We start from the raw sequence: 14,869 nt of genomic DNA, 5'->3' as shown, positions 1-14,869 counted from the left end.
TGGGCCATGCTTAATGCATCATGAAACAGAAAGTTGTGGCCGCTTTCTCAAGTTACTTATTACTACTTGCTGATGTTTTTAAGCTTATGGAAAAATTTTTCGAACAAATTTTAATTTTTTGTGTCTTTTGTAAGATAGAAAACAAAAACGAAAAATAATTTGCTACATGGCGTCGTCAGAAACGTCAAAAAGGGTATTTTAAAAAAGCAGATCATTTGCTAAATGACGTTGTTAGGAACGTCAAAAAGCGGGTAAGAGACTTTATTTTGTAGACAAAAGTTTCTCAAGTCACTTCGGTTTAAGTCTGCTATAAAATAACAATAAATGGCATCCGTGCGGTTGCTCCTACAACTTAATTAAAAACTTGTTAAGGTTTGTCTACGAAATTGCCCTCCTCAAATACTGGTATCCGCCTCAGTTTCCGCCTTAGTTTTATTTTGTCATTGAGCTTCCGTAAAATCTGTCATCGTGTACATCAACTTTCGGCAATATCAAGGGCGCTTGTGTTTACATCGTCTCACAATGATTTCAGAAGAGGGCGGGCAACTCATATCTGAAACCAATCGCTGTCGGCATTCTGCATACGAATTGTTTTCAGCCAGTACAATAAAGCTTCATGAATAAGTTCAATAGAATATGAATCGATTATTGTTCAAAACAAAACAACAATAATTTTTCGGCGAAATTAAACTTTCCGGACTTCGTAACTAACGTAAAAGGTGAATAAAAGGCCGACTTTCTTGACAAAGCGCTAAAAGTCTTTGGGGGTTTGCGTACCGAAAAAATATCTCTTATTGTTACGCTCGCTATTTTTTAAATTAGTTATTGAATTAATAAAATTCGTCATTATTAGCTGTATAAATATGAATTTCTGATTTTTTAATATAAAATTGTAGTTGCCTAGTAGTAATCAACCATTCCTTAATCATACCTTGAACTAAGAGGAGTGCGTATTACTAGCGGTATAGTGTGAATTATATACTTTATCAGCCAATAGGTTCTTATAATTATTCAAGTGGATTTTAGTAAAAGTCTTGTAGCATAAGTGCGGGATTTTGATTTCCACTTGGGTGTAACATAGTTTTATTGTGTAAATAACTTCTTAAAGTTTATACAAATGTTTTGCAAAGAGGAAGAGTTGGATATGACCCCTACCTCATTTACTATGTCTACAATACTTACAGAGAAAGAAAAAATGAATGCTAAAGAGATTGACAACGTTGCACATCAAAACGAAGAAAAAGAAAAGTGCATTGATGACGATTTGCCAAAAAAAGAAGAACTGTCTAGCGAAGCAAAGCACGTGCATGTCAACTTGGATGACTCCGAGTTGTGGAAAAAATTTAAAACCTTAACAAATGAAATGATTGTAACAAAAAATGGAAGGTATAGGAGATTCATTTGACTTTCTCTTTTATTTTACGACTTTTATACTTTTTTGCTATTAACTTACTTGACATAACGAGAAGAAACCGTTCTAAACTTATGCTTCTTTCTTTTCCTTGTGAAATTAAAATTACAGCATGCTGTAAATAGCGTGTAAAAAAAAAATTGTTATTGTTTAGGCGAATGTTCCCTGTATTAAAGCTTAACATTCGAGGATTAGAGTCACATGCTATGTATTCTATTTTGCTGGATTTCGTGGCAGTAGAAGATCACAGATGGAAGTACGTAAACGGAGAATGGGTGGCTGGTGGAAAACCAGAACCAGCAACTACTAGTTCTGTTTATATACATCCGGATTCTCCGAATTTCGGTACACATTGGATGAAGAGCCCTATTTCGTTTACCAAAGTCAAGCTCACCAATAAAATGAACGGAGAGGGGCAGGTAGTTAAAACTATATTTGTTTTTTTAATTCGAAAATTTAAAAAAGAATAATTTTTAGTGTAAAACTAACAAGTTTTTTCAACACTTTTTGTTTCTTTTCAAAAAGTGCATTCAAATAACTAATGCTTCCTTAAATCTGTAATCAAAAACATCCTTTAAGTAAGCTCGGTGCCAGGATGTGTTAACCGTTAAGTGTCTGCAAAAACTGTATTTTTAATCCAGTATAAAAATGCCATAAAGTACCTTCCTTCCCGGAAAACATATAGTAATACTGATTGACATGATATTCGTCTTTTTTAAATTATTATTAACTTATCTAAGTTATTTTTATAGTGTTTTTTTGGCTGGTCAAAAAACACATAAAAATTGCGCACAACTTAAACTAAAAATAAAAATCTATCTATAGCTTAAGTTTCTTTTTCTTCTTCGTCTTCGCGAGATGACGTTCGTCAAATCCTATCATTTAAATAAAAAATAACTAATCTTTTTTATGCGACGAAGTGCACAAGGTAGCCCCTCCCATCAAACTGCATTCATTTATGGAACGGGTTATATGTGCAGACTAAATTGCACAATCATAATTAAATGATTTACCGTTTTTTCACCTTTTTTTTTTCAGTTATTTTTTTTTAGTTATTCAAAACTTTTGAAGAATCAAACTTGTTGGTTTTTTTAAGGTTATGCTTAACTCTCTACATAAGTACCAGCCACGAGTGCACATCATAAGAGTTGGAGCGCCTGAAGGAGAACGTACAATTAGTACCCACACTTTTCCTGAAACTCAATTTATCGCAGTAACAGCTTATCAAAACGAAGAGGTTAGTATCTGTCAAGGACCTGATTATTTACCAGACCTAACTCTCAGATCAGGAATTTGCTATAGTTGATTGATTTAGTATTCATATTCATGTATTTTATTTAAGATCACTGGACTCAAAATCAAATATAATCCGTTCGCCAAGGCATTTTTGGACGCAAAAGAAAGGTTAGAAAAATTAATATGTTAAACGAGACAAGTGTTTAGAATAGAAACTAGATAAAAGAAAATGAGTTTTATTTTTTTAAAAAAATAAAAAAAAATAAAAAGTTGTCATTTTTTAAAAATCGCAATCTTAAAAGATTTGAGCAAGCAAAAGTTTGTCGGCGTATCTATCTTTTGTTAATCTAAATTAATCAGTTTAATTATTCCACTAACGCATTTCAAAAAGCCTTTCAAATTGAAAATGTTGTAACCATAGAAACAAGTTTATTTGATTTCATGTTGCTATTGTTTTTTCTTTAAAACAAATTAGTCGGATAACCTTTTAAGTGATACTATGAGTATCAAAAACCAGTGGAGTTCATTATTTATTTAATCGCCGAAATCCAGATAAGCAATGGTTCCCCCATAATTAGTTTTTCCGTTAAGTTACATATTTATATTTCCTAGAGATGCTTAATCAGCGGCTATTTTCAATCTAAAAGTTGCTTTTTTATAAACTAAAAGCAAGGGAGATACATCCATTACTTATGATTTTTAATCTCAAGGGATTGTAAAACTTTAAAATTTTTAACCCTACTCAAGTCTAATAATTTTTTTTAAATTTCTTTTTCCGTAGGTCCGATCACAAAGATATTTTATGCGAACGAGATGCTCTCAACCAAATTGCTTCGAATTGTAAGTTCTTGTTTTTCTCTTTAGCTCGACAAAGAAAGTGACTGATAAACCAACTATTTGTCTTTTTTCCTTTTTCTTTTGATGTTAACAAGATTTATAGCTTATATATTTTATAGTTTTTAATACTTTTTAAATATATTTATAGACGGTTATTACCCATCTATGATGTCGCCGCTCTCAAGAGCAATAAATTGCGACAACTTACGCAATCACCGTACGTCACCGTATCCGTCTCCGTATCATCGAACTGATATGCTCGGAGGTTAGAATTTATTGAATTTAGGGTAGTTTTTAATTCTAAATATGAGAGTTTTGGGCATGAGCAAAATCTTTATAATTGGAATTATGCTATTGCTATTATGTCAATTTATTGGTCTTGTTGTTGTTTTAGAGTTTACTATACAGTTATTGATCTCTATAAATTAAAAATGACTTTTTAGGTTGTACAAACTATTATCGCGAATCCAGTCCACCGTTTATGAACTTACAAAACAATACGTGGCCACTTCATCATTTAAACTATGCTGCCCCAATGACAGCATCGTCGATGAAACATGATGAACTGATCCAACAGAACACTATCATTAGCACATACTCACAAAACTCTCTCGGACAATATTCAACAATAAAACCATCGATAGTTGACCCCAACGTTAATCCTTGGAGTCATTCTTTAGTTTATCCCTCGAATATTTAAATATTTTTAAATATTTTAGATTATTACATATTTATTAACTATTTTACTTGAAACTTAAAAAGTAAAAAATAAACTCATCCTACTTATCGTCTTGCAATAGTCAAATTATGAATTTTCTTATAAATTTTCAAATTTAACAAGCGTTAAGTTTCTGTTAGTTTTTGATAGACGACACCTGCTTGCATTTTATTCCTTTTCTCTGGTATTTATTTCTTTTCGATAACAAAAGGTTTTCTTACTTTTTGTATTCTTGTGAAGATTCTGTTGTTCGTCAAGTTTTTACTTAAATTTCAATCTCCATTTCCAAAGTATGGAATTCTTGTGCTTATTTACAAACTTTGGGTATCGATTTTATAATTTGCACGCGTTCTGTTATTTTTGTTCGCGCATATAGATAGCATAATATATATGAAGCTAAGTTATTTATTATTTTTATATAGAAAAAATTTGTAAAGAACACTGTATTTTAAAACACATCAAGATTGTATTTTTATAAAACCATTTTACATATGATTAACATTTCAAAAAAAGCGCTCAATATAAATGAAGTCCAGACGAGCAACTTCTTTACTAGGACATGTTATTTTAAACTTGTATGACGCGTTCAGAATATTCATGTGTAAAGTAATTGCAGTATATTAAAATGTGCATATATTGTGAATAATTCCTGTCTATAGATTTAAAAAATGCAATAATAAATAATATAAAATATTCAGCTTTGTTATTATGTGCTAGATTCATTCTTCATTTCATAACTTGAATAAAACTTGAGAGTTTTATACATATTAAATCAGAAAAATAGATCATAAAACAAACTTTTTTCGATGTTCTAACGAACGCTGCAATATCTTGATTTTATATTATAGCATAATTGCAAAATTCGTTTCCGAATTGGAAGTCAATAATTAGAAGTCTGGGAGTCATTACTATTAATAGCAGTTTCATTGTTACTGTGCACACTTGTGCTAATTTATTTCTATTTGACTGTCGAAACCGTCACCTAATTTTAAAAGATTTTTCGTTGCGTTTCGTGTTCTAAAAAAAAAAACTTTCTTTTGACGAGAAGCCAAAAGCCTTTAACATTAAAGACTACTTGAGTCTTCAAGCACAATTTTTCTCTAAAGTAGAAAAAGTGGACAATTGTGGATCTTCCCCTTTAGTCCTCATATGTTTAAGATTTCGTACTTCTCTGGTAATTTAACAAAACCTTGAAAACTACCAGAATAACTTACCAGAGCGATACGAATGGTTATAGTTTTTGTCTAAAAATTATCCTGCGATAATTAGGTTATTATTTTCAGGTTTTACATGAAAGTCGTATTTCCATTTCAAGAGAATTTTTGGTTATTGCTATATAAACGGTTTAAATTGTCGGACGCTCAATTTAATCTCCCATTTAAACCGCGGTACATGAAAATTACGGAACTCGGAAATTGGAAATTTGCAACAACTTTTTCCGAATGGAGTTTGATTTTAATTTGGAATAAATCTTTGTTCAAAAAGTTTTATTTTTTACTTATGAACTAACTTATTCAACATTTCAAACAACGGGCATAAAAGCGTTTGTCAGGAGAAGAATATTTTTATTTGAAGTTACACCGACTGTCCAACAAATGGAGTGATGAGTAAAACTTCCGAAAAGTTTTCTATTCAAAAACTTATTTTTAAGATGTTGTTCAACCACTGATATTTATTAGACACAACGTTTAAGATGCAAAATGGTTTTTACAATAGATGCTGGATGGGATCACCAGTTTCGCTTTATAGAAAAATTTTCACTTTCTTTTGTGAAATGGTAGATTTCAATAGATTTTTCATTTGTGAAATGGTAGATTTCAATAGATTTTTCTTTTGTGAAATGGTAGATTTCAATTTTTCATTTGTGTAAATTTTCTCCCTGATACATTTTTAAGGCTCCTGAATCTGGAAATGTTTTGATTGTTGAGTTTAAAATTGTATTTTAGTTTAAAATCGTTTTCATTGTTTATGTTAAAGATCTTTTTGTCAGATATTAGTTTTTCGCCTTTGATTTAATCTTTTTTAATTTGAAATCTGCTACTTATTGTGAAACTAAGAAGATTTTATCAGTTTACGAATTACATATTCTTCCTTGTTTATCGGGTTAATAACTTTAACTCTTGGCTGTATTAAAGAAACATTCTACCCTTCAATTAAGTTTTTATAGTTCAACTAAAATTCGCTGCTGTGAAGCCAGGATGTTGGGCGTCATAAAAATTTGAAATTCGGCATATAATGTGTAAATTTTTGAAAGGAGGAGAGGCCAGCTTGGAAATCCACACGCCAATTATAACACGAAGTATCTTTTGTCTTTATTTCCTATAGGACCATTTATGGCGATAATAACAATTTTAGTGCGAGTGGCTGTATAGTTTCTTGAAAATAAACATTCGGAATAGGAGTGGCAGTTGAAAGTCATATTTCTCAGAGTTAAGACAAAAAAGTCCCTGCAAAAAAGTAAAAAAAAAAAAACAACAAAACAAAATGCAGAAACCTAAGAAGTATGACTGGAAAGACTCGAACATGGCCTTGTTTGGCTCTGATACAGAGAAAAAGGTTAGTAAAAATGTAGTTTATGAATTGCAATATAAAGTTTAACTATTGATATCTCAATAGTCAGAGTAAAGTGTGTCAGAAGAGATGCTGTATGCAATAGTTTGTTTTATACTTATTTTGCTTTAATAGGTGAAAAAAGAGTCAGCTGAAACTGAGCCAGCATGGCACGGTGCTGGGCAAAAGGTTGGGCTGCAAATATGGAGAATTGTAAAATTTAAGGTTAGTAGGAGTTTGTTCTATTGCTATAATTATTTGTATTTCCCAAAGTATTTAATGAAAAGTTATAATAATATTGATAGTAACAATAGTAGTTCTAGCAATAACAAATACTGAAGTTATGTCTACAGGTTTATAGATTTAGCACTGTGATAACAGCAAACTTGTTCTCATTAAGCTCTTTCTGGCTTGATTTATTAAGATATATGGTTTAGCCAAGGGGTTTGGGTTTAGGTTTGAAAAGGTAACTAAAAAGAGTCACATTCAGTAATAACAACTAGCTACAATTCTACTCCAGCCTGAATTTTTAAGAAATGAAGCAAACTTTTTTTTTGTTAAGCTACTAAATAAAAAATTGCAGTAATTGAGACAAAAAATTCCACTGAAAAAAAAAAAGATGGACTTAAACATCCAAAGTTTCTTTAAAAAATTTGTTGATTAGGTCAAAATCTTTGTTGCAATTGGTCAAAGTCATAATTAGTTAATCAAAAATGTTTCTAAGATGAGAAAAAGAAATGAAATAAAAGTTAAAGTTTTCATACAATGAAATTACAAAACAGCTTTTAACAAAAAAATGATTAGTTAACTCTTGATAAAAAAAATTGTACTGATTAACATGAAAATTACTTTACCAAACTTTTAAAACAGAACTGAGAGTATTTCATCTTATTTAACATGAAAGTTGAGCAAATACTGGTAATATGATGTGCATAGATTTATTGTAATGTTGTATATTAGATAGATTTTGTACACTGGATAAATTGTAAGAAATCTTATGGTAATGTATGTGGTTTTGTACAACCTATCTAATGGTAAGACACTGTAAAAATTAAAAATATTGTCTCCTATAAAGGTTTTTTCAATTATTAAATCTTATTTAACATTACTTAGTATTACAAGTTGCATAAAAAAATTTGTCATCTTTTATCATTGATGTTTACTTGTATAAAATAACATGTACAAGAAAAAATTTATCTGTTGCAGGTCACTCACTGGGAAAAGGAGCAGTATGGAGAGTTCTTCACTGGTGATTCGTACATTGTCTTGAATACATATAAAGAAGAAGAAGAACTTAAGTATGATGTTCACTTCTGGATTGGAGAATACTCAACACAAGATGAGTATGGAACAGCTGCATACAAAACAGTAGAGCTTGATACATACTTAGATGACAAACCCATTCAACACCGAGAAGTCCAAGGCCATGAATCAGCTCTGTTTAAGAAGTACTTCCCAAGTAATTATTAACAATATATATTAAAAACTAATTAGGTGGCAAGCATAGATAATATTTGTTGCTTTTTAGTATTAATTTTGTACCCCTGGCTTCATTAGTTTTTTTAAAAATTGATATGCTTTTGTATTTTAGCATTCATATTATTGAAAGGTGGTGCTGAATCAGGATTTCGACGAGTTTTACCTGAAGTGTACACTCCAAGATTGTTCCATGTTAGAAAAGAAGGCAAACGAATCTCTTGTACAGAAATTGGGTTGAAGCGAGGCAACTTGAGATCAGATGACGTATTTATCATTGATGCTGGAGACAAAATCTACCAAGTAAATTTTTTTAGTTTTTTTAACTATATATAACTAGCCATATATTAGGTTTTAATTTATTAGCTTTATACTAGTTATATATAAGGTTATTTAAAAACTATTAGCTAGTACAACTTAAACGTTTTTACACTTCATGCACTTTACACACATACACACAATGCAGTACTCTTAAATGAACTCCTCAACCATTTAGTGCAGATATTCTTTACAGCCTTTTACTGAATTTTATTTATCTTTATTAGTACAATGGTGCAAATTGCAGTCATGATGAAAAATTCAAAGCTGCTCAAGAAGTTGCAAGATTGAAAGGTACTCGTGGAAAAGCCAGAGTTGAAACACTGGAAGAAAATAGTACATCTAGTGAACATCCAGCTTTAATGCTTTTGAAGGATGGTGAAAGCAAGCAGGTATCAAAGAATATAAGTATTTAACAAAGATTTATGCTTTGTTATGATTATTTCCAAAACTTATTTGTAATTAAAACTGATTATTTTTTTTACAATAGAAAGTTAATAAAAAAGGTGAAAGAAAAATGTTCAGGTGATTTTTTGTGCTATTAAGAGTTTCTTAGCTTTTTATTACACTCGGTTTTATTGCCTAAATTTCCTTTGATTTAAATGTCTTGTATTGTTGAGTTTTTAACTATTCTTTTCATACTATTTCTACTTTTAAAAAAGCTGTTTTCTAGTTTGTGGTGTTAAAGAAGATTGTTTATAGATCATAGTTTTCATTTTCTTGAATACAAGTTGAATATAATCTTATCAACTGTAGAGTGAGTGATGCTGATGGAAGTCTTGACATGGATGATGTGGAGGGAGATATTAGTAAAGAAAAACTCACAAGCGATGATGGTACAATTTTTAATGACATTAAATAATACAGATAATCCCTTAAATAAAAAGCAATTATTTAAAATTTCTCATTGAATCTTTTTCAGTATACATCATCAATACTGGTGAACATGTATTTTGTTGGATAGGATCTGGAGCAAGCATAGATGAACGCAAGAACGGACTTGCTTATGCTAGTAATTATTTGAGTAAAACTGATACTCCTTATTTGCCCATCACTGTTGTTGCAGAAGGCAAGGAAAATGATGACTTTAAAAAAGCATTCTAATTCATGTACATGGACACAAATATTGTTTATCATTTTTTAAGTTAAATATTTTTTTAAATTCATTTATTTAGTATATTTTTTGTTAGCTCTTTATATGAGAATTACTTTTGTAATTGGGTTATTATTGACTACATATTTCGGTGCATGAAAAAAATAAAAAACATTTATACTTAAGAATTAATTTCTTTTCATTCTTTAGTACTATGCATAAATTGTTGCAAAAAAAATTAATAGAGATTTTGTTCAACTTGAAAGGTTTTAACTAACTTATAACCTTTTCATTAACCGGAAAAAAAATTTTCCGGTTAATAAAAAAATGCCTTACTATGAGAGATCAAATAAGATCTCTCATAGTAAGGCATTTATACTATGCTCTAAATTCTTTTCCTTATCCATACGCAAATAATATCTAAATCAATTGGAGTGATAGCTTTCGGGTTACTTTATAGCAAAACTTCTAAAACTTCTTGAGGTAGTATCTTTTTTTTTAAACTAGCATAAATGTATTTTATGTATATGAGTACTTTCTAGTACTATGCAACATGAATGGGCGAGCATTTTTAAGCTGATGTAACGAAAATTAATTGGCACAGTCGCAGATCTCGGGTGTCTAACTTTATTCTAGAGGTATATTCAGAATCAAGAATATCATTTTATTTCGTTACAAAATAAATAGCACAGATTGATGTTCAATATGTAATTCAATATTTTCCAGAGATCTGAGTTTTTGAGATCTAAACCTTTTTAACCTAAAAAAATGTTTTAGAAGATAGTATTGAGTAAGAAAAAAAAACAAACTTAGTTTAAAAAAAGTACAGTCATATAAATGATTTAGAAGTACAGAATAAAGGGACAATTTAAATAGCACATCTTGTACGAAATTATGATTTTGTCCTTTTGCTAACAAAATCATGGAAGTTCTCTGTATAAAAAATTAAGAAAATTTTATTTGGGGTAAATTCATATTTAGAGGGGTATCTTTTTGAGTCAATAACAGCTTATCAACGACAGTCCATTGACGAGATCAATTTTTGGCATCGTTCAGACGTAATGGCGCCCCAAGCAGCTTTTATTTCGATCCAAAATCGGTCTAAATATATTGCGGTCGACCGAGTTATTTCTGTCAACTTTCTCCCAAGCACATTTTCCCAAAATCGTGTATGTACTGTTTTACAAACTTCAAATGATCAACGAGGTTACTTTTTAAGAACAATGTTTTTTTTTCGGGCAACCCTTTCAAATAGCTTAATTTCATATTAGCAACCTTTGACAGTGTTGACAGAAAAATCGAGTTTTAAATTTTGAGCAATTTGTTCTGTAATTTTTGGTATGTCAATAAAAGGATTTAGCATAGCGGTACGGATAATGGCTACGTCTTCTCTAGGGGTTGTCTTTCGTTTGCGAGACTTGCGTTTTTTATTGCTAAATGAACCGGTATCGTTAAATAAATTGATAGCATTAATAACTTTCTTACGAGAGCAGCCCAATCTTCGAGCTATTTCAGAATTGTTCAATCCTAGATCTTGAAATGCCTGTACTTATCCTCGAAAAGCATCTGTTCCATGTTTACATCGTCCCAAAATTTATCTGTTCCAAGTTTACCTCGTCCCATAGTTCATATATGATGAATTTTTTTTTTTTTTTGCTAAATGAATTATAAGAATATCCTTAAAATACTAAATAGAATGATTATCTTTTGATATAATAAAAGAACTTAGGTTTTTTTCAGTAAAAAGTATCAAAGTAGATGTCTTCAGTAGCTTTGCAACGTGTGTCAATTTGTCAGAATCTGTCTGGAAGCCACAAAATAAAGTTTCCCATAAAACAGAAAGATATTTGATGAGACTTTCAGGCACTCCACAAATCTGACCTGTGATGGCAGAATTTTGAAATGCACTTCTTTCAACGTTGCCAATTGTGGTGGTACAAAATTCACGATCTCTAGGTTCATCAAGAATAATTCCCAACTGTTTTCTGAATTCTTGCTTTATCTGGAGTTTTCTTTTCAAAATCAAATCTTTTTCATGCACTGATAGATGAACAGTTTTTTTTTTTAATATCCTGTTGGCTGCCAATTTTGTAAATTGTTTTAAAAGCTCTGATTTCAAAACACAGAATGCTGAAACCATAATTACCTGCACCTTCTTTTGGAGCAAAATCATTAAGCAATTCATACACTTTCGCAAATATAAATTCCTCTTTCTTGAAAAATATAACTGAAAAACTGAAGTTTTAACAAGGACCAGAGCGGACCAAGTGAAAAAATTAAGATTTTGTGGCATTTTTAATGAAGTATATGAAAGAAGTAAAGTCGAACTTTAAACAACTTTGTGAACAAATTTTTTTTTTCAAGATTTTTTGTTTTAATCAGCTATGTATTATTCAAAATGTTATAATAAATGATAAATTTGACATATTTTATCAGCAAATTGCTGTTTAAGGTTTCTCTTTTCTTCAAATATTTCCCATAAAAAACGCCATCTTCGTTTTTCAATCTATGGACTAATAAAAAAAACACATTTTTTGGATTTCTTTTAAAAATTTGAGTGGAAATAAATACTTAGAAGATCTTAAAAAGAAGCGCCTACTACTCATTACTACTCATCGAAAGATATTTTTGAAGTCTTGGATGTTTTTAGTATCTTTTACATTGAACCTTAGTGGTTCAATGTAAAAGATACTAAACATATATAACTCTGAAGAGATTTAGAAGATAGAACTTATTTATATCGCTTATTATTAAATGCTAGCTTTAAAGAACGTATTTCAATATTGTTAACATAAATTCAGAAGGATTTTGAATTTAAGAATGACTTCTTGGGATATTTGAAAGTTTTTCAACCTACCAAGAAAGTTCAGCCAAAGACCGTGCGAAAGCTGATGATGAGTGCAAAACGCAAAGTGCGTGCGTTCTCTCGTACACAACTTCACAAACTTAAGTGAAATTCAAGAATATTAATATATGTACTTTCAAAATATATATACAGCATTCAACGTTGAAATACAATAGTTGAATAAATATCCTTTAAAATATCCGCGCAGATTTTTTCTGGTATATATCTTAAAACATGATGGAGATGTTTTTTCATGGTGGCCATGTTTTAGTATGAAAAATACTGGTGATTTTGTAAAAATAGACGAAATAATAACGAAACTAGTGTATTTTAAGATTTTAAAAAATCATGCCATACTTTGAGAAGTCGGGTAACTGGAGAACCATTCATTTTTCAAGAAGATAATGACCTCAAAGATCTGCTGGAATTATTTAAATGAATTAGAAAATGATAAAATAAGTTAAAAAATAGTTTGGCCTCCCCAACCACCCGATCTTCGCCCTGTTGAACTTTTATAAGATAAGTTAAATGGAAAGACTAAAAATTCAACGCATAACAACATAAAAGATGTGGCAAAAATTTAAAAATAATTAGAATAAAAAGGAATTTCAAAAATTGAAGAACTTGCAGAATGCATGGATAAGTAAAGCGTTTATTGCTGATAAAAGTGGCTACTTATATGAGACCAAGTTACAAAAAAAGGAATTTTTTTCATAACTTTAATAGTAATAGAACATACATTTCAAGTGATTTTTTATTTTCATTTTCCCACCATTTGTGTGTAAAACATTGAAAGTGGTGAAGAGTTGTGTCAGTCGAAGAGTAATGAATATAAATTTAGGTAAACTGTGCAATGTAATTTCATGTTTGTAGGCTTTTCAGAGTGTCCTTCCTTTAGTCCTGTCTCAACATGGATCTTTTTTTTTTTTTTGAGTTTACAGAGAAATAACTACAATTATCTTGTTAAACTATTATAGATTGCCATTAAATATGAATTACATCATACAAATTTAATGGAAAAAGCCATATATTACCTCATCTTCGTTATTTTAGTTCTACAACTTTTGAGGAATACTCCTCAATTACTGAACCAAGAAGAGAAAAAACTTTTTGAAAAATTAGCAAAGTTTACTAACTTTGCAGCTTTAGTGGCCACCATTGAGAAATTCGTAGGCAATTGCGATCTATATGTAAACAATTTCTCGTTGCTAATGAGACGATGAATTTCCTAATATATAGAATCCTTGTTTTACAAAGATTTAAAAAATGACGGGTGTCACGCAATTTCCATTTTTTTTGTGCCACGTAGTATGATGTAATTAGTCTCTATAGTATAAAATTTTTGAAGACAATTTAATAAGTTTTAAATTGTAACAATTGAAATAGTATCATGTATCATGTTATTTGCAACATGCTCCAATTCTAATTTTTGGTCTATACTTTAAATAACCAAATTTTTGATCTTTGCTTTAAACAATTGTTTCTTTGCAATCCCTATACTTTCTTTCAGATTGTAAAAAAGTTCACGTGACGCTTTGGAAAAACTAATTCTCTGTTTAAGACAAAGGTGTTCCTATCTTGACCCAGAGGCAAAGGATTGTTACCAAAGGTTTTTTACTTCAAAAAGTTGATTTACGGAGACTGTAGGAAAAATATTTAAAGCTTCTATTACTGGTTGATCAAGAATTCTTTCTTAGAATGAACAATGCCCCGAAGTCTAATGACGCCATTACCGATGACGTCAAGTACAACTGGAACCGTTGGTTAACAGCACAGCAACCTGTCAAATTGACAATAACGCAAAAATAAATTCAAGAATTGAATGATATAGGATGGGTTATCGCTGATGCATAAGTAATTAGTTTAGTGCATTTAGATTAAAAAAAAAGATGGTTTTTTGCTTTGGATAAAATCAATATGTACAATAAATTGATTAGGAGTAGTGATCACACGGAGGTAAATTGAATCAGTGTTTTTTAAAAGGGCTGATTTGACATTTTTTTTGAAATTCACTTTTTGTGTGTTAAAGAGTTTTTTTTAGTTTTCTCAAAAACGGGTTTTGAGCAAACCAGCCCTTTTAAAAAACACTGATTCAATTATAAACATTACTTAAAAAAGCTTCAAAATGATAAAGTTGACGATTTAAAACTGACTGATCTAAAATTAAATAACTTAAAACTGCTAGTTGCCTGTAATATTTAAGAAGGAAAAAAAAAAGTGTAAATCTGTGCCTCAATGGTTTGTTCGTATATATTACGCAACAATATTACTCATATTCGTTTTATTACTCAAAATTTTGTTTCGATATTCACTGGCATGCTTAAAAAGGTATCGCAAAATTGCAACAAAATAAAATTGGTTTTTCGGCAATTTATGAACCATAAT

General features: G+C 30.2%; 2 protein-coding genes across 2 annotated transcripts; both read left to right on the top strand.

Annotated features, from left to right (window-relative positions):
• The first annotated feature begins 1,086 nt into the window (after positions 1-1,086).
• On the top strand, positions 1,087-4,311 carry LOC145180582 (T-box transcription factor T homolog 1-like). Its single transcript, XM_080055495.2, has 7 exons — positions 1,087-1,386; positions 1,566-1,830; positions 2,508-2,648; positions 2,754-2,815; positions 3,429-3,487; positions 3,633-3,749; positions 3,928-4,311. The coding sequence occupies exons 1-7, from the start codon at positions 1,118-1,120 to the stop codon at positions 4,182-4,184; spliced, it is 1,170 nt and encodes a 389-aa protein (XP_079911621.2). The 5' UTR covers positions 1,087-1,117; the 3' UTR covers positions 4,185-4,311.
• A 1,737-nt stretch (positions 4,312-6,048) lies between these two features.
• On the top strand, positions 6,049-9,827 carry LOC145180583 (gelsolin-like protein 1). The gene is made up of 8 exons (XM_090082849.1): positions 6,049-6,758; positions 6,888-6,977; positions 7,959-8,211; positions 8,344-8,531; positions 8,774-8,938; positions 9,037-9,071; positions 9,303-9,382; positions 9,469-9,827. The coding sequence occupies exons 1-8, from the start codon at positions 6,687-6,689 to the stop codon at positions 9,648-9,650; spliced, it is 1,065 nt and encodes a 354-aa protein (XP_089938975.1). The 5' UTR covers positions 6,049-6,686; the 3' UTR covers positions 9,651-9,827.
• Positions 9,828-14,869: the final 5,042 nt, after the last annotated feature.

This window comes from Hydra viridissima, unplaced genomic scaffold, assembly GCF_058129835.1.
Source record: "Hydra viridissima isolate aposymbiotic clone 2 unplaced genomic scaffold, HvirCarnegie_v1 scaffold_3, whole genome shotgun sequence".
NCBI classification, from domain to species: domain Eukaryota; kingdom Metazoa; phylum Cnidaria; class Hydrozoa; order Anthoathecata; family Hydridae; genus Hydra; species Hydra viridissima.
Note: the sequence above shows the minus strand (reverse complement) of the source record. Positions and strands in the feature narration are given on the sequence as shown.

Coding starts and splice junctions, on each gene's coding strand:
- LOC145180582 (XM_080055495.2), top strand. CDS start 1,118: ATGTTTTGCAAAGAGGAAGAGTTGGATATGACCCCTACCTCATTTACT. Junction 1,387..1,565: donor ATTGTAACAAAAAATGGAAG/GTATAGGAGATT, acceptor GTTATTGTTTAG/GCGAATGTTCCCTGTATTAA. Junction 3,750..3,927: donor TCGAACTGATATGCTCGGAG/GTTAGAATTTAT, acceptor ATGACTTTTTAG/GTTGTACAAACTATTATCGC.
- LOC145180583 (XM_090082849.1), top strand. CDS start 6,687: ATGCAGAAACCTAAGAAGTATGACTGGAAAGACTCGAACATGGCCTTG. Junction 8,212..8,343: donor GTTTAAGAAGTACTTCCCAA/GTAATTATTAAC, acceptor TTTGTATTTTAG/CATTCATATTATTGAAAGGT. Junction 8,532..8,773: donor CTGGAGACAAAATCTACCAA/GTAAATTTTTTT, acceptor TATCTTTATTAG/TACAATGGTGCAAATTGCAG.